The 22,783-nt window shown below is 32.1% G+C and overlaps 1 protein-coding gene across 1 annotated transcript in view; it reads left to right on the forward strand.

The window, feature by feature from the left end:
* The window catches only part of LOC129218553 (translation factor GUF1 homolog, mitochondrial-like), an 80,562-nt gene that overhangs the window by 55,678 nt on the left and 2,101 nt on the right, over window positions 1–22,783 (forward strand). The window contains exons 14-17 of the mRNA XM_054852856.1: window positions 10,632–10,733; window positions 11,683–11,816; window positions 12,415–12,460; window positions 17,966–18,178. Coding sequence (XP_054708831.1) covers window positions 10,632–10,733; window positions 11,683–11,816; window positions 12,415–12,460; window positions 17,966–18,178 — 495 coding nt within the window. The remainder of the gene's footprint in view (window positions 1–10,631; window positions 10,734–11,682; window positions 11,817–12,414; window positions 12,461–17,965; window positions 18,179–22,783) is intronic.

Raw genomic sequence — 22,783 nt, forward strand, 5'->3', positions numbered from 1 at the left:
AGTTTTAAAGGTTTCTTGTTCACTGAATTTCAACCCTTTCAATGGGTTCCTTATTTCACCATTTGTAGGGGGTGGCTCAGCATCAAGGCTTTCTTCAACGGACTCATTTACTTCATGATTCGTTTAGTTTTCTATCACAATCTAGAAAATGCCTGACTCTGTTAATGTGGAAGCTACAGCAATATTTTGATAATTTTCTATTCCTGTCTAAAACTCCATCTGTGAAGAATTTTCTGCCAATTTTTAGGTTTGTTTTCAATTTTTTTTGCTGGTGAAAAATTACACCCGGACAAATCTTGGGTAGGATCGTTTTCCGATCGTTTCAACAGAAATCTAATTCTTAATTCAAAAAAATGATAGCATTAAACAATGTAACGATCCCATTAAGTGATAATTTAAACATACAAATCAATAGAGAAAGTGAGGCTTGAGTGAGTTTGATATAAATTAGCAATTGGTAACATTAACTGCTATCACATTTAGCAAAGACTACTGTATGTTTCAGTACATTGTTTCTTATTTAAACACCCTCTGTTTTACTTTATCTTCCTTGCATAAATGGGATCAATAATGAAAATACCAGTTTCCTCAAACATTCTGTTAATTGCTGTTCTGTTAATTCTGATAATGCAGTCAAATCTCGCCTTACACGAGGGATGCATTCCAAGACTCCTCACGTAAGTCAAAATTTCGCGTTGTGGAAAAATGTTGTGTCATATGATTTTTTTATTAACATACCCAATCATTTTAGACATTTAAACACATTTTTAACTGTTTCTGACCATTTGTTAACTATATACAGTAAAACCTGTAAAATTGACCACCTTTGTAAGTTGACCACCTGTCTATGTTGACCGCTTTTGTCAGGAACGGAATTAGTCCTATCTTATATAATGAAGGAAAACCTCTGTAACTTGACCACCTCTCTATCTTGACCACCTGTCTATCTTGACCACTAATGAACACCAAGTTTGGATTGGAGTATTGTAAAAAACCCTTTGTAAGTTGACCACTTGATTTATTTTTAAAAATTTTATTTAGCAAATTATTTTATTATTATAATTTTTTTTTTTACGCTTTCCAAGAATATTTCTGATGCCAGACCAGCATTTTACCAACTAAATGAAACAGCAGCATAACTAAACCTCCTTTTGAGTTTAACCACATGGAAAACTACAAAGAACCCTTTTATTCTCCAAACTTGTTTTTCTTCTGTTGTTAAGCGAAAAATTTGTAATTTTTGATTAGCTATAAATTTTAGGAACTATTGATATAAAATGAGTAACTTTTCATAAACAATAAGGCTTTATTTTTTTTGATCAATTTACTGAAATTTTAAATTTCCACGACACATTATACGTCATTCTGGGAAAATAATCTCTAAAAATATTTGAATAACATCTTAAATTATTGTTTCAAAGTAATGCTAAGCAATGAAAGTGAGTTAAACAGAAAGAGCAGGTGTCAATTGCAAGAATTACAAAAAAAAAAAAAAAAAAAATCATTACCCCCTTTATAAGTTGACCACCTGTCTAAGTTGACCACCAAAGTACTGCACCGCAAGTGGTCAACTTACACAGGTTTCACTGTATTACCGTTTCTTACATAAAAAGCTGAATTTTTACTTTATTTTTTTAAAAGTTGCATTATTCAACATAAAATACTGTTACGATACACAAAATCAATGATCAATGGGAGAGATATATATAAAAATGAAACAGTATGGAAGGTACAATATGTAGTAATAATGAAGTACTGCATTGCAATAATACTATACAGTAGCTACAATAAGTTACATTTATAACTTAAAAATTGAAGATGATGATTTATCCTGTGCAATCTGATCATCATTCTAATATATTTATAAATACAGTAGCTTCGCAATTGCTTTTATAACATTTACATCTATGGTAATACCCCTCTGGGACCCCCTGGACTTATACAGATTGCCTTCTCTTGACTTTTAATAATACCTATGAAAGATTCACCCATCTACCTAATTGTCATGCTACCTTCGACCTACTTTCTAGTTGTTCAAGCTTATCAAAAATCTTTACCTTTTCTTAAATTGTTGCAAGCTTTCGCTTTTTGTTTCTGTCTTCAAACTTTAGATGAAACAGCGTGCCTGGGTGCCACAATATTTCATCACCTTTCATATTTAGAATAAATAAATGAAAAATGAGGAGTGGTGATACATACACACTAACAATGCTATGTTTATAGTGGGGTATGTGGGAACTTGGGCAGTCAGTGATGCTGAAAGTATGAAAGTACATTCACAAATTAATGCTTAGTAGTCATGATGCAAAGCCAAAGCTTAACATCATGATTCCTTTCTGAATATTTCTGTGTTGAGAGCGAGAAATTCGCTTTAGCTCTAAAATTCTTTGCTCTGGAAAAACTCGCGTTATAGCCAATTCAGGTAAGTCAGATCTTGTTGTAGTGGGAGTCGACTGTATGAACATTTCCCAGCAACTTATTACTTAAAACATTTTGCATTCTTCTGAACTGATGATGTTAAGTACTGCTAGTAGTTTCACTTCTACATCTTAAGAAGATTTTTCTTTTAGTTTTTCTTAAATTTCGGGTATAACAGTATGCAAGGATCAGGCACCTGTGCTGATTGTTCTGAATAGAACCAAAAAGAAAACTCTGCTACAATCTGCTGCAAAAGTGATATTTTGGCCTCTTCTGTACCAAAGCTTTTGTTAACTTTTATTTTTTTTGCAGTGTTCAATTGTTTTTTTAATTGGTAAGAGGAGGGGAAAAAATAATTATTTTCATTTTCTATAAATTGTTTCTTCCACAATAGAGCAAGAACAGCAGAAAAAGCTGCATATTTCTAAAAAAAATTTACTGAAAAAAGAGAAAGCTTTGAATCTTATCATAGCAAAAGATTGAAGAATAGGCTTGCTTAGTTGTTTCTTTACATGTTTGCAAAGTTTCTTGAACATGATGTCATGATATGTGGAAGAAAGTTAACACTTAAAACATCACACTTACCAGCTACCTACTTGGCAGATTAGAGGAGATCGCTACCTAGTCTGTACCCTGCTATTCGCTAGTGCGTTTGATTCAAATGAATCTAATACTCTGTAAAATAGAAAATACTGTTAAACTCTCTTAATAAGATCAATAGGGTGTCCCAAAAAATGAAAGTTGATGTTTCAAGTCGCTCACCCTCTTATATTTTTCCTTTTATGACAAAACAATTGTAAAAAAAGTTTCATATAATTTTAACAACGGCAATCTGTGCCGACTTGCGTCTGAAAGTGAATCAGCACTGTGTGGAAAGTGGAATAGAGAAAAAACTTTTTTTGGATTTTGAAATTTTATGTCAATAAAATGTTGCCCTATAGCCCCCTATGTACCCCAAAAATATTTATCCAAGTAATAAGATATTTAGGTACCCAATTTTCCGCAGTCAATTCAAAGAAATACTTTTGTGACAAGATTAGTTCCTGAATTTTGTGTTAAAATGCTAAGTATTAATCAAAACTTGAAATAACTTCCCTAATAGCACAGTGAGCAAAATAAGATGCTTTTGTGACCCTGGTATGCATCACAAGCAAAGTCGTAAATAGGTAGCCTCAACATTGAAATGTCAGTTCGGGGTGACGAATGCAGTGCGACGTTGCAGTGACGACACAATTGCAACTCAGGTCACCTAGTGCCGGTTTCCCGACTGCACATTGTAGTCACAACGACTGTTGCGACCCATCCGTGACCTAGTTGGGAAGTTGCAACAACGTCACATTGAAGTAACATGAAGTAACTGACTAATGACCGAACCCAGTAAATAATAACTTGTTTGATTATTTCCATGACCTAAGTGTAGCACTTGACATTTCCCTACATTAACTGCCATTGCTCAAACATCCACACACTTTTTGTTATCTAAAGCCTTGTCATATAAATGCAATAAACTAGTAGCACAGGATTTACCTTTCCTGAAACAATACTGCAAACTAGTCAACAGACTATTTATTCCTAAAAATTCATAATCTTAATTTTGATCTAAGTTTCAAAAATCTTACAAACCACTGAAGTCAGACTTACAAGTCTATAATTCTCTGCATTACCTTTACACTCTTTCTTGAAGAGCAGTGTTATGTTAGCCAGTTTCCAGTCCTCTGGCACTGTCCCTGAGTTATAAGAAGCATTGAAAATATTTAAAATAACATCCACTACTTCCTCTGCACATTCAACTAAAATTTTTGGATAAACATTATCTGGTCCAGGAGCTTTAGTTGCTTTAATTTTTTTCAAATGAAATAGGACCTCCTCCCTGGAAGACACAAAATTCTCAAGCTGTATAATAGCTTATGTGTCAAGTTTTGAGATACAGTTATTGTTAAACACACTGGAAAAAAAGTTAATAAGAATATTTGCAACATCCCTATCGTTTTGAATTAAAATTCCGTACTCACCAACCAGTGGCCCAATTTGACTATTTCGAGCTTTATCAGAATTAGAGAAGCAAAAAACCTTTTAGTTCAGTGTTATCTGCTAACCTTTGCTCCAATTCCCTTTTCTGAAATATGTACCAAATACTTAAAATTATGCCTTGCTTTACAATACTAGAGCCTATTATCACTCTGACAAGTTTCTTTAACCTGACGAAAAGTAGCTTGCTTATAATTTAGAGCTTTTTTTAGCTCAATGGAGAACCACATGGGCCAATTATTAGTACTAACACCTTTTCTCCTAAATGGAACATAGTCCCCAACCGTTTTTTCTAGTTTTTCCTTAAATTCTATCCATTTCAGATCTAAGTTATGTTTTCCAATCCTGACGAAAATACCTCTTTTAAGCTCTGCGTAAGTGCGACAAAATCAGTGTTTCTGAAATTGGGCACAAACCTACAACTTTCATCTTTGTACACTTCAAATTTAATCCAGAACCTAATACTGTTATGATCACTATCTCTAATATGTTCCCCTACACACAACCCCTGAGCAAAACTTCCTACATCACAGAAAACTAGATCCAAAATTGCAGCCTCTCGAGTTCCCTGAGTTACAACTTGATCTAAGAATCACCAATTACTGTTAAAAATTCCTCTTCTCTACCATTTCCAGGATAAAAATTATTCCAATCAATACCCGGAAAACTGAAATCTCCCCATTATGATAACAGATCCCTTACTAGATACGTCACTGATATTACAAAACAGCTGTTCATCTTGTCCCTGGCTTGAATTAGGTTAGCCGAGCCCCTGGTAAACAACACCTAGCCACCTTAAGCCTTACTCTCCCAACTGTATTACCCACCTCCCTTACCATAGAGTTCCCCAAAATTATACCCTTAGTTTCCCAATATGAAATATTTATCTCTGAAATATTTACCTTCTACAACTGGCATGCACCCTAATGCTAACTGGGCTTCCAAAGTTAGCATCCTGAATCTTAAGTTTAAGAATTCTGTACATTTAGTGCAAATATGATCCTCCTCCAAAACAGACTCATCCTCCCGCTTATACAAGCAGAACATATGGCATAAGTCCACAAGAGATCCACCTCTCCCCCTTCCCACTCTTAACCTCTTTCATTATGCATATAACACTCATTTCTACTCAGAGACTACTCCAAAAAGTCAACCAGAAATGACAAAAATGCAAAAAATACAGAATAAATGCTAAAAACAGCAATATAGCAGTAAATAAACAAACTGAGTTGCTATACCCAACGAAGCACACAAAATCAAAACAAGGAGATCACCACATGTTAGGCTTAGCTCCAAAAAATAATAAACATTTCAAGAAAGCAATAATAGCAAAAATATGCCCCCAAAACTCTAAACTATATGATGAAATACAGTAAAATACTTAAATTAAGCAGTAATAATCAAAAAATACATTAGGAAACCACTTATATATATGTGCATTTGAAATCACTGATATTTGAGCTCCCTACATTTAACGTCCATACCACAAACCATTACACCGCAGAATCCATCTTCCCACCCGGGTTTAAGCCAAGAATCCTAACCGCTAGACCAAGTGGGAGTTGTTGGAAAAAGATTAACAAGTGATGAGCTGTAGACCTTCATGTAACTTAGACGCATCCACTTAGAGGTGCCCACTCTTGCAAGTCACAATGCAGCTTTACCACAATGTCATAGAAAAATGAAGGTCTGAAGGAGGCATTTCAGATTCAAATAATGAAGAAGAGTTGCAGGTGAAAAAATCACATCACTAAAATGTCCATAGAAATATCCAAGTATTTTTATTTTTCTAGAGCTAAAAGAAACTATCTAAACCAATGCAATGACATTGAATTTAGTTCAACAGGAACAATAAAACAATTAACAACAATTTACTGTATCAAACAGCATCACATCTTCTAATTAAATGGCCGAATGCATAAAGATATGTTGAAAATGCATTTTCACTTATTATTTTAAGACTATGCCATTTACTTCAAATTGAACTGGGACACACAGGGACGCATACACATAGTGAGAGAGTAAGAGAAGAAGAGAGAGTTTACAAAACTGCTACATTTTATATCAAAAGCACACGTGGGGGAACATCTGAAGACTCTGAAGTTCAATCATTTATATTGCCACACACAAAAACTTAAGAAAACGACTCTCACAGTTATTACAAAATGAACTCACTAAAATCTCGACCCGTTCAAAAAGTGAATCGCCCGAATGGCATCATTACCGATGAGATGTTGTTTGTTTTGCATTTGGAATGATTGTGTCCGATCCAAACTGTATGGGAAAAACGTATTTTAGTTGAAGAAAAAACATCAGGTTTTTTTTTTTTTAGTTTTACAGAAAACTTGAGTAAAATGTTAACAATCGGCCCCATTTTTGCCACATGCAAAACCAAAAATGTTACACAAACTATTTATGTTGATATAAAAAAAAGTTTATTGTATTTACACATTGATAATAAATCAAACTATAGTAATTTCAAAAAGTTACAGACCCAAAAAATTTCTCAAACTATTACAAATACAAATTTAGATTATATTTCCCCCGAAAATTATTTCACAAAAATTCCTAAGTTGCATTTTAGTATATGGCTTTGTCAGGGCATCAGCTTAATTTAATTTCAATTTCATATACCGTATATACTCGCGTATAGGTCGATCTCGCGTATAAGTCGACCCCCCTTTTTCAGAGAAAAAATCTAAAACCCGCGTATAAGTCGACCTCCATACTTTCCAAAAACATCGCGAATTATTTTCAAAGAAATTTCAAAATAATGAACACATTTATTTACAAATAAAATAGGAATTAAATAGGAAAACATTTCTAAAAGCCTTCAAACTCGGATTCCGAGTCGGACGCAAAAAAAAGAGTTCATTAAAGTCCGCTTCCGTCATCACCGCGTCATCGTATACATCGGCAGCTGCAGAATCGTCAATGATATCAGAGGTTGCGTTCGACGAACCTCACCGGTAAACCGGTAAGTAACCAGTTACTAACCGCGGCGTTCTATGATCAACCGGTTACCGCAGCGGTTACCATTCTAAGCAGTTGATTGGTTGATTTGAGCACGTGATCATTAGCTGTCACGTGATTCACTAACCGGTCGCTCCCGGTTGTGCTCGTCGAACGCACTCTCAGTCTGAATGGCGTGACTGTTGACGATAAATATTTTCATACGTTTCACGATATTTGTTAATTGCTGATTTGATCCTTAATAAAGAAGAATAAAATTATCTTTATTTATATGTATTATTTAGGTTTTTTTAGTTATTATTTTTGAATAAGTTCACTTTTTCACACGATCAACTTATCAGCAACTACCTGTAACCGCACATCGGCATTTCTCGTAGCTTCCCAAATCTCGTTGATCGGAAAAAAATTTTCGGAAAATTTGACCCGCGTATAAGTCGACCCCCCTTCCTTTGATCTCATTTTTTGGACAAAATTTCTCGACTTATACGCGAGTATATATGGTACACCAATTTAAATAATTTTTCATTTGCCAAATTTCTCAAAAAATGGTATTTTATGTCAATATGTTTACTCTGCTGATTCTGTATAGGGACTCTTAGAAAAACCTGTTGCTGCAATGTTGTCACAACAAATATATATCACAATTTTTTTAATTTAAATTCAATTTTTCATTATTCAAGATTCTCATAATCCAAACAAACTCTTTAGCAGCTTCTGCGAGTGTGACATACTCAGCCTCCGTAGTAGAAAGAGCTTAAATGTTTTCCACATAATGGGTGTGTTATCCAACGATATAATGTAACCCCCTATTGAAACCTATCATCTCTGTTTGCTGCCAAGTCAGGATTTGAATAGCATTAAAAATTTTTTTTCCAAAACATTTGATAAATTCAATTTAAAATTTTTAATGTACAGAACATATCCAAGAAGTCGGAGCAAACAATGCCAATGTTTAATTCCTGGATTAGATTAAAATTCTGAGAAAATGTTTAATGCATGCTATGTCAGGGTGAGATCTATTTGCCAAATATGCCAAACCAATTAAATTCCTATATGGTAAAGATTTGCATTCCTCCTGCTCTGATGCACTATTAGGAGAATCAATTTTAGAATAAATTACACCATTTGTAGTAGGGAGGTTACTAATAGGAATATTATATCTAGAATACAATTAGATAATTTTATCAATATACTATGTTTGATAAATGTACCAATTCCCATTTTCATTTTCATATTCAACCCCCTGTAATTTTCTTATCTCCCGCAAAATTTTCGATTCAAAATAATTTCTCAAAACTTTCATAATTTCATCTAGATCAAATTTCAATCCATTAAAAAGTATGATGTCATCAACATAAAACAGAAGAATAACCTTATTTTCATAAATATAACAATTATTACTCCAGTTTATACTAGAAAAATTCATTTTCAACGATGTTTCATGGAGTTCAAAATACCACATTCTACCACTCTGGTGCAAGCCATATAGAGCTTTCTTTAATAGACAAACCTTTCCAGGCGCTTGTACCTTACCACTAGGTTGTTTCATATGAACATCAGTATCCAATTTGGCATACAAATAAGCATTATTAATGTCCACATGTTGATGACACCATTTAAAAACACACAAAAATACAGAAAAACAATCTGATTATAGAAGGTAGATAAAACAAGGTTTTCTCCAAGACTTTACTCTTGTAGAAAACCTTGTGCACATAAGCGCACCTTGTATTTAACTATATTTCCTTGGTGATCTTCTTTAACAGTATACCCACTGATTTCCCAAAATTTTAACATTGTCACGTGGATCTACCAACATCCACACCCCACGGTAATGCATCGGCTGAATTTCCTAGTCCATTGCGTTTATCCAATGTGAAGCCTCATTTGAATTAACTGCTTCTCTAAATTTTCAATAAGTTTAATTTCAGCAATATTTTCCTCCATTAGATCAGATACTTTACCCTCTTTTAAATTTTTATGCGAAAAATCAAAATAAGATTCATTAACTTCTATATTGTTTTCATTATGAAAATTAATTACTTCATATAAAGAACACTAACAAGTTTTAATCCCTCTACCCTGTAATAAATATCAGTTTGATCTCCCGGCAGCCTAGGAACAACTTCACGAGTAATCTCAGAACTTGGCCTTAATTCACTAGTAGATTCCCCACTAGAATATTCATCCACCCCCTGACCTTCAATTTCCTGTTCTGACTTGGCTGGATAGTTATCATAATCATCAAAATTGTCAAGTAAATATTTCATAGTTTGTGGACAACTTAACCCAGGATCCAGTACAACATCCGCGGACTGACATTCGTAAGTGGCTGCCACTTTGTAACAATGTATTGGATTATGACTTTGTAGTAACGCATTGGGACTGTCATATGATGGTCACATACACATTCCCTTTTGATCACTGCTATTATTGGTTAAATTTTGACATCAGCGTGGGAGGACAGTGACAGATAAAGGTAAAATCGTGCAACAGTCAGGAATGGGTCACGCTTTAGTCACTGATCTGTTGGAAAGTTATTAGAACTCTTAAAATTTTGTCGTTCACTGATTTTGTTAGAGAGAAGATCAATTTTCAGACTTTAATCATTGAAAAAGAGGTTTTTCATCAAGTCACTTTAAGGTTACAATGCAATGTCTCCTTAAAGTTACATAGTTACCGGTCACAATTCAGTTGTTATAGTGACTTTGTAGTGAAGCCACATGGAAAATATCGCGAATGTGTAACAATGTGACTGTATTGTCAAAGTTAAGTCACTTTTTGACTGTGACACTTGTGACTAGCAGTGGAGTCACTGCGACTTAGCTGTGACTCGTTGTGCTATTAGGGTTTTCTGAAATTAATTCATCAAATTTCTATCTCTGGGAAGCACAACTAACTTTAATAATACATCTGTACACCAAATTTGACTGAGCTTTCTTTACTTGGTATGCTCATCTGAGATAAACTTCTTATTTCAGTATGCGCATAGGTAATCTTTATTAATGCAAAGAATCTGCTGCACTAGTTTACTCAGTAAATACTTTAATTCTTAAGCTTTGGTTAAGTGGCAGCTTTTAAATTTTAAAATTTCTGACATTGTTTTTATTTATAAATTGTACTATTACTCACATGGTTTATTTTTTACTTTATTTTAAGTCAATGTATTCATTTTTTGTATTAAAGAATCTTATAATTTCTACAATGCTTAGTTTCCAGATCCAAAGGTTGTATCCGAATATTTTGAACCAATGGTTTTAGCAACAATTATAACACCAACTGAATATTATAGTGAAATTTTGAAGATGTCCATGGTAATTATTTTTAGTTAATACTTATCTAAATCTTTTATTATTTTAATTTTTTGTATAAGTATAGAAAGGAGTTCAGCATAGTAGGGTGTATTAATTGTGAAGTCAAGTATGGTAGTGAAATTATTATGTTTTTGGTTTCTTTAAGAAGAACCATACTTAAAAAAAAATGAAAGAAAAGATTCTTCCTTACATGAATTGTAGGCAAAAAGTTTCTAATTTTGGTATATGTTATTCTAAAAATGCAGACTATAGTTTTATGCTTTTATAGTTCTGTATATGTGAATATAGTTCTGAGTAAATAGTAACTTGATTCGGAATATTGGTTATTTTTATCACAAAATAAGGTGGCACTTGTTTATTCTACAATAAAGTAAAGAATTGTGAGAGAGTGATTTGAAATCAGAACTCTAGCGCATCAAATGAACCTGAAGAACCTGCTGACGTACACAGATAAGGTGTAAAAGCTTCTAAAAAAAAGGTAACAGTATCACATTGTTGGATGCAAAAAAAAAAATAAAATGTTTAAAATATGAAGTAGACATCACAAGTTCTCTCTTCTGTAGCAAGTGCACGAAAATGTTAATGAAAAATGTTGTGTTTTTTAAGTGCAGCAGTAGGATTTTAAATAGCTAAAATATAGATTTATTGAGTTGTGTGTAAGCTGAAGATAAAAGTAAATGTTTTTTCTCATTGGTCCATGTCGATTGTCTAACACTTAAAAGAGGAACTGTAATTTATTGCAATTTAATGCAACAAAGGAACCTAGCAGTCAAAAAGACTGCCTGTGGCATGTGTAGGTATAGGGCATTGTCTAGCTTTCTAGTGTTAAGTTGTTTAAAAATGTGTTTGCACACAATTTCTCCTTTTCTTTTCATTATTTATTCATTTATATTTTGACTAAATTCTTTTTTTTTTTAAATTTCATATTTTATTTTCTGACATTTCATAGCAAAGAAGAGGGCAACACAAAAACATCCAAACCATTGATGATGGCACAATGATGCTTGTATTTAAGTTTCCTATGAGTGAAATAATCATAGACTTTTTTAATGAACTTAAGACGGTGTCATCAGGATTTGCTAGGTACGTCTAAAATTTAAATAATGTCTAAACAATGTATGTTTTTATATTTTGTATGGAAGCTCTTAATTGACTTTTTAGCTCTATAATTTATTCTTTCAATTTAAACATTTATCATTTAAAAAGCGTTACATTATGATCTGTTTCAACAGACAATGCAAGAATTCATGTGTCTTCTACATTGTAATTGTGGTTCAAAGCATTTCTGTAAAATTTCTCAACTAACTAGCAGGAATCCTTGATTCAATTACCTTCTTTAAGGCTTAGAAATTATATAAAAATGGAGCATAATGTATGAATAAATGCAAACTGATATCTATCAAATAAGTGATTACAAAATTTAAATTGACTAATTGCTGATTGAGTGGTAAGTTACAGACTGAATGATTAACATGGGTAATATTGAAGAAAAAAATTATTTTGTAGATTGCCATTTAGTTTGAAGTGTGATTGATAATGTTGCTTCATTTTTTTATGCTTCATCTAACTATTTTAGTTCATTAGTTTATAAATTTAAATATGTATTTATTGAAAAATTTTATTGTATTTCTTTTCTAAGTACAATATTTGTTTGCTTATTTTATTATTTTTCATTCTAAAGCTTTGATTATGAAGAAATCGGCTATGAGTCAAGTTATTTGAAGAAGGTAAAAAAATCATGCTATTATGTTATTACACTTCAGAGGTTGCTTAGTTTATTTGATATATGTAAAGAATTTATATTTTAAACAGTCGCTTGAAATATGTTGCTTGCTTAACCTCATGAAAGTCTTAAGTTTTATTAAGTTATTCATAATAACATTATTTTGTTATTGAGATATTTAGTTGACATCTCAGGTGTGAAACTAAGTGATTTTTTGAAATTGATGTAAAGTGATGTGCTGAAATCTATACTAATAATATAAAGCAGTAGAGTTTGTTTGTTTGAACAGGCTAATCTCACGAACTACTGGTTCAAATTGAAAAATTATTTCTGTATTGAATAGTCCATTCATTGAGGAAGGCTATAGGATATACAACATCACGGATCACGCTATGACTAATAGGAGTGAAGCAGTAATACAAAATATTATGAAACAGGAAAATTTATATCCACTATAATATTAAAATCTGTTCGCGTCTGTCTGTCTGAAGATCTATCTTCTCAAGAATCGCTGCGAATCGAGAGTCGAACGAGATACCGATCAATTCAAAATTTTCCAAAGAAAACAATAGGACCAATCTCGTAATTGTACAACTTTAATTAGCGGAGATATTAATTAAAACGTTAATTAACATTACGTTATTCAGGAATGTTTATTTCTTTCCTGTTGCCATTTTGAATCTGGGTGAGCAAATAAAATTCTAATAATTGTTTTAAAAGAAATTTTTTTGGCTGCTGTCCAAATCTTAAAACAACGTCTCCATTTAGAATTTTATTTTAAATTAGTTTAAAATTGGTTGCTCCTATTCGGACGCAGCCTTTATTTTATCGTCTGTCCTTTTTTTATTTTTTACATTCAATGTTCTTGACTCTTTTCAGCATATGAAAGTTGTTCCTTTAGCTATGTTTATTGATTGTAGTGTAAGTTTATCTTTCACAGGCCTCATATTTTGGTACACTTGGGATGTGCAACTAATTATGTTTATTTTGTTGGACTTTTTCCCGTCAAATGGATGAATTTTCGAATTGTAACAATACTCTTTTTCTTTCCTGTTTCTATTTTTAAAATACAGTTTATATCGTTAAAAGAACATGTTAAATTAAGATTGTTTGGATTTCTATGTGAAACAGAGTTGAACAAAAAAGATTGTTTTTAAGGATTTTAACTAAAGCTAAATTGGAATATGATGACTTGGTATTAAATTAATGCTTATAAGTAGTTATTTAGTCTTGGTGCTTTAGTTTCACGTAATCAACAAAAACGTATCTGTCATTCTTTGTAAAAAGCTGATTGTAATTATGCATAAATAGTTCAGATATAGTCTATCAGATGTAATTAATTTTAACGTGAGCACAGATTATAGTTGATAATGCATATATTTTCATCTTTTGTGCTAATTGAAAATACTCATAACTTGTATCATTGATAACTATGATTAAAGTTAAGGAGATTATTGCCAAAAATATGCTCTACTGATGTTTTGCAAACCTTGCATTACGCTTATTTATTTACTCCTTAGCGCTTTAGAAACTGATGTCAGAGTAATACAAAAACATCAGTTGGACATCTTTCATTTTTTAAGTAGCCCGTGCAACGCCGGGCACGCAGCTAGTTACAATATAAAATGCTTGGAACGCAGAATATTTCTAGCCACAGTGGCTTGACATGATGTTCTGGCGTCGCGATCCAATAGGCATAGGTTCAAGTCAGCCATGAGGCAAAGCTAGAGGGTACCTTTCATAGAAAATCCTAAACAATGCTAAAAATGATTGGTTAAAAAAAAAAAATATATATATATATATATATATATATATATATATATATATTATCATTATCATTATTTATATATATATTATCATTATCATTATTTATATATATATTATCATTATTTATATATATATATATATATATATATATATATATATATATATATGTATACAGAGTGTCTGAGAAAGATCCGTACAACTTCAAAAATTTATTGAAAAAGAAACAATAGGGTTACAGCGAAACTAATTAGTACATTAGATAGAATAACTCAAAAAGTTTTTTCCCTATAACTAAAGTTATTACCTTAGGAAATTTCTACATGAGACCCTTTCGTAGCACGAACAATATCAAGACGATAATCCAATTCCATCCACGACCGTTTCAGCATGCTAACCCCAACAGTAGCTGTTTGGATGTTTTGTTCCGTTGTGTTTGCGCATCGGATTTTATTTCGATATACCACGCAACACATTGAGCTTTCTTCACACGATCCGCCATTGAAATAACTAAAATGCTTTAATATTCCATTGCGTGACATGTAGCGCCTTATATAGTCAGAAGCATACTGCAGAAAAAAACTTTTTGAGTTATTCTATATAATGTACTAATTAGTTTCGCTGTAACCCTATTGTTTCTTTTTCAATAAATTTTTGAAGTTGTACGGATCTTTCTCGGACACCCTGTATATATATATATATATATCATTGTCTTATTTTTCTTATTAATTAACTAATAATATTATTAACTAATAACATAAAGCTGAAGTTTGTTTGAATGTACTAATCTCAGGAACAACAGGTTCAAATTAAAAAATTATTTTTGTGTTAAATAGCCCATTCATTGGCAAAGGCTATAGGCTGTATAATATCACGCTATGACTAATCGGAGTGCAGCAGCAATAAAAAAATGTTAAGAAAACGGGAAAATTTATATATATACTAATATTATGAAGTTGAAGAGTTTGTTTGAATGCACTAATCTCAGGAACTACCAGTTCAAATTGAATTTTTTTTTTTTTTTTTGCGTTGAATAGTCCATTTACTGAGCTATAGGTTTTTTTTTAAATCAGATTGACCGAAATATTTGTAATTGCAAATTAAATGTTTAAATAATTATTTAGTTCTATGAATTCCTAATAGATGGCGGGGTAAGTTTAGTTCTATGAATTCCTAATAGATGGTAGGGTTAGTTAACTCTTCGAGAGGGAGCTGGCCGACAGTGTCAATAGCTGCGAGGAGCCATGATGTGATCAACAAATATATTTTTGAATGCGTTTTTTTGCAATGTTCAGGTACATAATTTGATTTTGTAGGATTTTTCTATTGGGTTTTGTTTTCCTTATTCCTTCAACATTTGTTTTTTTGCTTATAGTTGAAGATAGTTACTTATCTAAGCAAATAATTTGATTTGTCGTATTATTCAATTGTTATTGTTCATTATAACGTTTTTATTATAACATTGTTTATTTGGTGAAACACTTGAAATTGCAGAGGGAAAACCGCTTTACTCGCTAAAAGGCAGAGTTACGGTAGCGTGGTTGCTTGGCGTGTTAGTTGAAGAATTACTTTGAGTTTTAAAGCTGTTATTAGTATTTATATGTGATTTGGCGAATAGTTTTAAATTACAAAGAGCCTTTAATAGGTCTTTTGAAAAGGTGTGTACAATTTTAATTGAAGAAAAATAATCGTCTCACATCAGAAGGGGGGGGGAGCGTGTATTTCTTTTGCTCAACAGATTTCCTTTAACTTCTTAGCACAGGCATCGTTGTGGGGGTACTGCTAGTGATAATATAAACAATAATAGTGACTAATATTTCCTGTTTAAAATATACCTTATGAACTATATTGCCCTAAATAACTTCCCTTTAGAGTTTAGATGTTTTGTTGAAGATCTAGAAAGCTACTTGAGGGTTTATCCTGAAACTTCATGAACCCATAAAACATGTAAAGGTGTAATAGTTCAACCTAGGGGTTGGCCCAAAGGCAGTATAATGACCAGCAACAAATTGAGAAAAACAATTGCTTAAGGCCACCGTGTAAAAAGTGATGCTTGGACTTAACTGTAGTATATGATTGATGTTTCTTTTAACTATTGTATAATAATAATGCATTTATTTGTTGGGACCTGAGACATATTTTAAAACTTCTTTTTAAAAATTTAAAATGGATTGCAAGTTTAGAACCCCCATGATTTTTGACCTTATACAATGCAGTTTTCAGAAAACTTGACAAACTACAGTCATTAGAACATCCTACAGTTCAAATATAGCAAGTGTTAAATATTTGATATAATATGAGCAAAAAAAATGCATCAAAAAGTTTGTTCTTGTAGCAGACCGACATATACATTGTGTTCCCCATTTAACCTGCAAAACCTCTATTTTCACTACCATTAATCTTAGGTGCATACTTCCAATTGCAAAAATGTTCAAAATAAGGTGCAGATTTAAGATATTGCAAGTTTGAAGCAAAAAAGAAAGCTGGTGTAAAAATACGAAATCTAACTTTGTATACGCAATCTAGGTGACTTACATTTTGGGTAATAATCTCCCCTAGAAATTATTCCAACACAAAAAATTTGAAATATTTCAACCAAAACTCAAGAATATATCAGAGGATATTAAGGACCTTGCAGAAAATGAGATTTGAATTTATTGCCTTTCCAGAACAATGACAGGTTGTTAAATTAAAAAAAAAAAAAAACAAGATATTCATGGTTCATTCTCACAAAAATGGTCATTTTCATGTTCTTATTGTAATGTAGTAAAAGTTTTATGACAAATACATATTTTTAGGGGTTTCAAATACTTTTCAGAATAGAGTTTAACAAGATAGGTAAATTAAAATGTACTTATTTTGTTTTAACTACATTTTAAACTTTTTTTTTTTTCAAAAGACTGGCAAAAAAACTAAAGCACATGTTTCAAAATGTTGCATATTTTTTAAACAAAAAAAAATATCCTTTTGAATAAAACATACCACAACAAAATATGTTCTACCGTTCCTGAGATAATGTACTTTAAAGATTTTGACGAAAATCCCAAGTGAGAAATCGTGACAGGACCTCCATCTTTGGGGGCCTGTATCTTGGCGAAGGAATTTTTTTTTGGTTAAAACAAAAAAAGTGTTTTTTAATTTTTTATGAATTTTAACATTTGCTGAATTCAAAAAAATCGGATTACATCATGTTACGCTCCTTGTTGAATTAGATAGATACTACCACATATATATATATATATATATATATATATATATATATATATATATATATATATATATATGTTTTCTCTTCTATTATGCAATTTTTCTATTAATTCTATCTTAATATCTTGTCGTAAATATCTGCCTTTTTATTTTTTCTAACAATTTTTTGCATTTCCATTTTGAAATAACTTACATAGAAAATTTTGAAGAAATAGAACACAAAATTAAATTTTCAGTGCATAATAGATGTAAAGTTATAAACATTAGCAGTCTTCTGGCACAATATTTTATTTCAGATGGCAAGTTTTCACTCTTTTAATAATTTTATCAGAGCAATTTTTAGAAAGTAGGAATATTTTCCATCTACCCTTTTTTTTTCTTAATAACTAATATACGTTTTAAAGAAAACTTCATGTATGCACATGAATATTTTTAACTGCATGATATGTTCTATAACTGTACTCTTTTTTTCTTATCATTTGCAGTTTATCTTTACTTTGTCAGCTCAATTAATGCTGTGTTTTTCCTAACATTTTAGGTGGATATTTTGCTTAATGGAAAAATTGTTAACGAGTTTTCTGTGATAACTCATGCCTCTCAGGTGCAAAAAGTTGCTAGAAGGATGTGCCTTAAATTGAAAGAAAGTATTGAACCCCATTTGTTTTTGATTGCTATTCAAGCTTGTGTAGGTGGAAAAGTAATTGCCAGAGAAAATATCAAGCCTGTAGGAAAGAATGTTACTGCAAAACTGGTCTGTAAAGCATTTACTATTGTGCTTTTGTTTTCTTTCCTGAAATTAGTTTCTCTGGACTATATTAAAAAATGCTAGAAAAATTGTACAGTGTATGTGGTTCCCCTTGATAGTAGGGTTCAATTATTCATGTAATACTTAACTATTCTAGTGTACTCTGGCTGGTAATTGAGCACTTAAACATAATTTCTTTTTTTTTTTTTTAATGGCAATTCTAAAAACCGAAATTTGGCAAACAATGGTACAAGCATTTTTATTGATGTATATAATTCTGAAAACATCAATAAATAAATAAATAAAACATAATAAAAAAAAAAGGTAGTATTTAAAGTCACCACTGAGCAATTCCACGAAAAAGTGGACAAGAGCGTTTAAACTTAAAAATTGTTTTATTGCTACAAGTAATCCATCAAATTAAGCTTATAACATGAGGTTTATGAAATTGTAAAAAAAAATTTCATAAAAGGAATCTTTATAATATTTTTTTAGCCTAAAGTTATCTTAATGCAATAAACTTGTATGTAGGAAAAACATAGTATTTTCATTGACTGAGAATCACTCATTAAAGCAGCAGCATTTTTATTATATGTGTTTATATTACTATTTGGGACATTTCTCTATCTTTTGAAACACTTAATTTCCATAACAAAATATTTAACAGCATGTTTAGTATAAAGTTATGAAGTCTCGCTATCATACCCGTCACACAAAAGAGGCTTAAGTTACCATAGCAAATGCATTCTTCCATGGAGAAACATGAAACTTTCCAAAGTTCTAATGTTTGCAAGTCTGAATAGGAGTAGAATGTTTAAGTTTGATCAAATTTTCATTCTCTAGGAACATTTTGGTGTGATGGGTGTAACAAAAGCTTGTGACACATGTGAAAATATCATTGTGACAGGTGCATTTAAAATAGTTTTTTTTTTTTTTTTTACACTTTCTAATTCAGTTAGAAGACTTTAACTCCTTAAGACCTAGTCCACCCCAAGAGGCTTTGTAGCTTAGATCCGAGAGTGGCCCACTTAAGCAAACACGGGGGTAGTGGGTAGAAAGAGTCCCCTAGTGTGAGACCTCCCCAAGGAGGTTTTTTTCTTCTCACCACTTGTCGCTCAGCAATTGGTAGTGACAATTGCATGAATGGAGAGTTGCTAATGACTTGAGATCACATGGCATCCTCAAAAAATGAGAAAAGATGAATTCATTGTGTTTTAATTTCCTGCACTTTTATTAATTCTGACCATTTTATACCAGTTTTTAGAAACAAATGGTATTTTGGGTTTTATAAATTTATGTATGAATTATCATTAGTAAAAATGACACAAAACATTGTTAATAAATCACACAATTTGCAAATTATTGCATATACATACTTCAGGGTTACAAGAAACCTCAAAACATGTGTATGCAACTACTGCTTGCAAAATTTTGCCATCTATTAACTTTTTTTCTATCATTTTTATTTTCAGCCCAAAAGTACTTATTTCTTTCCAGTTTTAGAATCTTGAAAGCAACGCTTAGCTTCTATCAGTGCTAAAAAGGCATCTAAACAGATCTGCCAAGAGCTTTAATGGGCCCTTGAAAATAAACTGAGCCCCCCCCCCCCCCCCACACACACAACTGTAATCCAAACAGTAGTGCAGCAAAGAAGGAGATAGGAGGTCATAATTCCATTAAGTCATAAAACTACACATACGCACACATAATATGAATATTATGAATGTATACATGGTTCAACCAACTCCCAGGCTCAGGTCACTGACTAAAGAAAATGCATTGGCAACAAGTTCTCTCAGAATGGGCGAGAAAAAAAAAGAGTTATGTTACAACATTATAAATTTTTTAATCTAGCGAATTATCACTTTCCTTTTGAGTTCAAAATTCTGAGCTAAGCAATTTTCTAATAATATATTAAAAATTTGCACTTTTAAAAATTTAATCACAAAACAGCATTTTCTAATTTTCTTCTGAACAACGTGTCACTCATGCTCAAAGCAGTATTTTTTGATACATACATCTGTATGTATATTAAAATAATAAAATAAGATGCTGTGTGTGTTTGTCTGCCTTGAGTCAATCATTAAAAATCTCTAGATTAAAAAAAAAAAAAAAGATTGTTGTGAGTTGTGCTATGTATAGTGCAGCTGTAATAAGTTGAGCTACGACATTGGCAATTTTTACCTTCTCTTAGAGAAATTAGATAAATATAGAGATAGATATGCATAGAATAATAAGGATAGATATATAGATAAAGACAATAGATAGATTTAAACACATATACAGAGATATAGATATTGATGGAAATGATTTTTAGATAACCATCAAATTTACTTTAACGGTCAGCGAAAATTAGTAAAAATAGTATGTTTCTATTTTCGATGATGAGTTGTGCGGAAAAGGTGCCATTAGTGGCATTAAACTCCCATAAAAATTTTGAGGTGTGTGGTAAACTTCTTTCCTTTGCCAAAAATGAGTAGAAGTTTTGGCAATTTTCAGTTTTTAATAAATTTTTTCAAATAGTAAAAATTTTGTTCTTGCCATATTTCTCTGCCATAATTACATAGTTTTATCTCGCATGATGCATTTTTAGATGCATGGTGTGTTATAAATTAACTAGTTATTGGGAATATTTTTTTTAATTTAAAATATGCTATTAGAAAAAGCAGTGCAGCTCTCTGTTTGATTTGCGTTAAAACCAATGGAAGTAACACAAAATTCAAATACAAATACAAAAGTGACGACTAGCAACAGGCTCTGCGCCCAGCTAGACTGGTCCTAGTCAATTAACAAGCCCCAGTGAAGATCAATGGCCCTCTTAAAACTGTCTACTCCTTTGCTCATTACCACCTCTTCCGGTAAGCTGTTCCAAGGTTCCACTACCCTGCTAAAATAATAATTTTTCCTAATATCCATGTTAGCCTGAGATTTAAATAGCTTAAAACAATGACCCCATGTCCTATTTTCAGTGCTAAACTTCAGCCCCATAACATCTTTCATTTTAATAAATTTAAACAACTGAATCATGTCCCCTCGGTCTCTTCTTTGCTCAAGACTGTACATTTTTAGCCTTCTAAGCCTGGAATCATAATCTAAGTGGGAAAGTCCATTTATTAGCCTTGTAGCCCTTGAACCCTTTCCAATACATTAATATCTTTCTTAAGATAAGGAGACCAAAACTGAACAGCATACTCCAAATGGGGTCTTACCAAACTTCTATATAAGGGCAGAAGAACTTCTTTAGATTTGTTTGAAATAGATCTATTGATAAACCCAAGCATCTTATTGGCTTTGTTACTAGCAATGCTGCACTGTTGGCTAAACTTTAAATCCTGACTTATCAAGACCCCCAGATCAGTAACTTTGTCTGCCTGACTAATGACTGAACCTTGCAAATAATAACTTTTGCACTTATTTCCATGCCCTAAATGTAGTACTTGACATTTCCCAACATTAACAGCCGTACCCCATTTATCAGCTCACTCCGTAATATGATCTAGATCCTCTTGCAGCTGATTTGCTTGTTCTTCATTTTCTACAGTCCCCATAACTTTGACATCATCAGCAAAACAATTCATGTTCCCAGAAATATTTTTGTGAATATGGTTCATAAAGACAATGAACAAAACAGGCCCTAACACTGATCCTTGAGGAACCCCGCTTAAGACCTCACTCCAATTAGAATAATTTCCCCTTACAACTAACCCTTTGTTTCCTTCCAGTCAGCCAGTTTTTCACCCAAATGAAAGTTTTCCCTCCTATTCCTATATCAGTTAATTTGCTAAGTAGAGCAACATGCGGTACCTTATCGAAAGCTTTTTGAAAATCAATGTAAACAACATCTACAAGCTTCTTATTGTCCAAAGCCATGGTAACTTTGTCATAGAAATGTAATAAATTAGTTGCACAAGATTCACCTTTCCTGAAACCGTACTGAAAACTAGTCAATAGATTATTAGTCTCTAGAAAATTTACTATCTTAATTTTCATCAATGTTTCAAAAATTTTGCAAACCGCCGAAGTTAGACTCACAGGTCTATAATTTCCCGCACTCCCTTTAGACCTTTTCTTGAAGAGCAATTCGTTCTTAATCACTGGTAAACCTCTTAAAATATGAACAAAGTTATTATATCTTAACTTAAAACATGAAACGGCACTCCTGTAAGAACATGAAAAGAAAAATAAAAAAACAAAGATGTCATTGTAGGTGTTAAAAAAAAAGAAGGAAGTAAATGTTGTTGTTGCATGCCCCCATGGTCATCAGTGCTAGACCAGATACATGAGTTTAGGAAGTAAATAAAGAACTGCAACATTTGGTGTACATTTTTCATACGAATGAACTCCCGGTTGGACATCTGATAAATAAGATAGAGAAAGTACTGAACCTAAGAACTTTCTGGCGCAATCAAACCCAAGCTGATGGCATGCGAAAACCTACTTATGCTATCATTCTATGTTACCTCTGTCATGTATTTCTACATTGACAAAAGAAAAGGAAAATACTGAACATTTGAGTACGGACCAAAAACATAATTGATAGTTGTGCAACTGTTTCAACTGGACTGTGCTCTCCATAGTTTCAACACAGCCAACTAGGACCTATTACGTAGT

The sequence above is a fragment of the Uloborus diversus genome, chromosome 3, assembly GCF_026930045.1.
Source record: "Uloborus diversus isolate 005 chromosome 3, Udiv.v.3.1, whole genome shotgun sequence".
In the NCBI taxonomy this organism is placed as follows: domain Eukaryota; kingdom Metazoa; phylum Arthropoda; class Arachnida; order Araneae; family Uloboridae; genus Uloborus; species Uloborus diversus.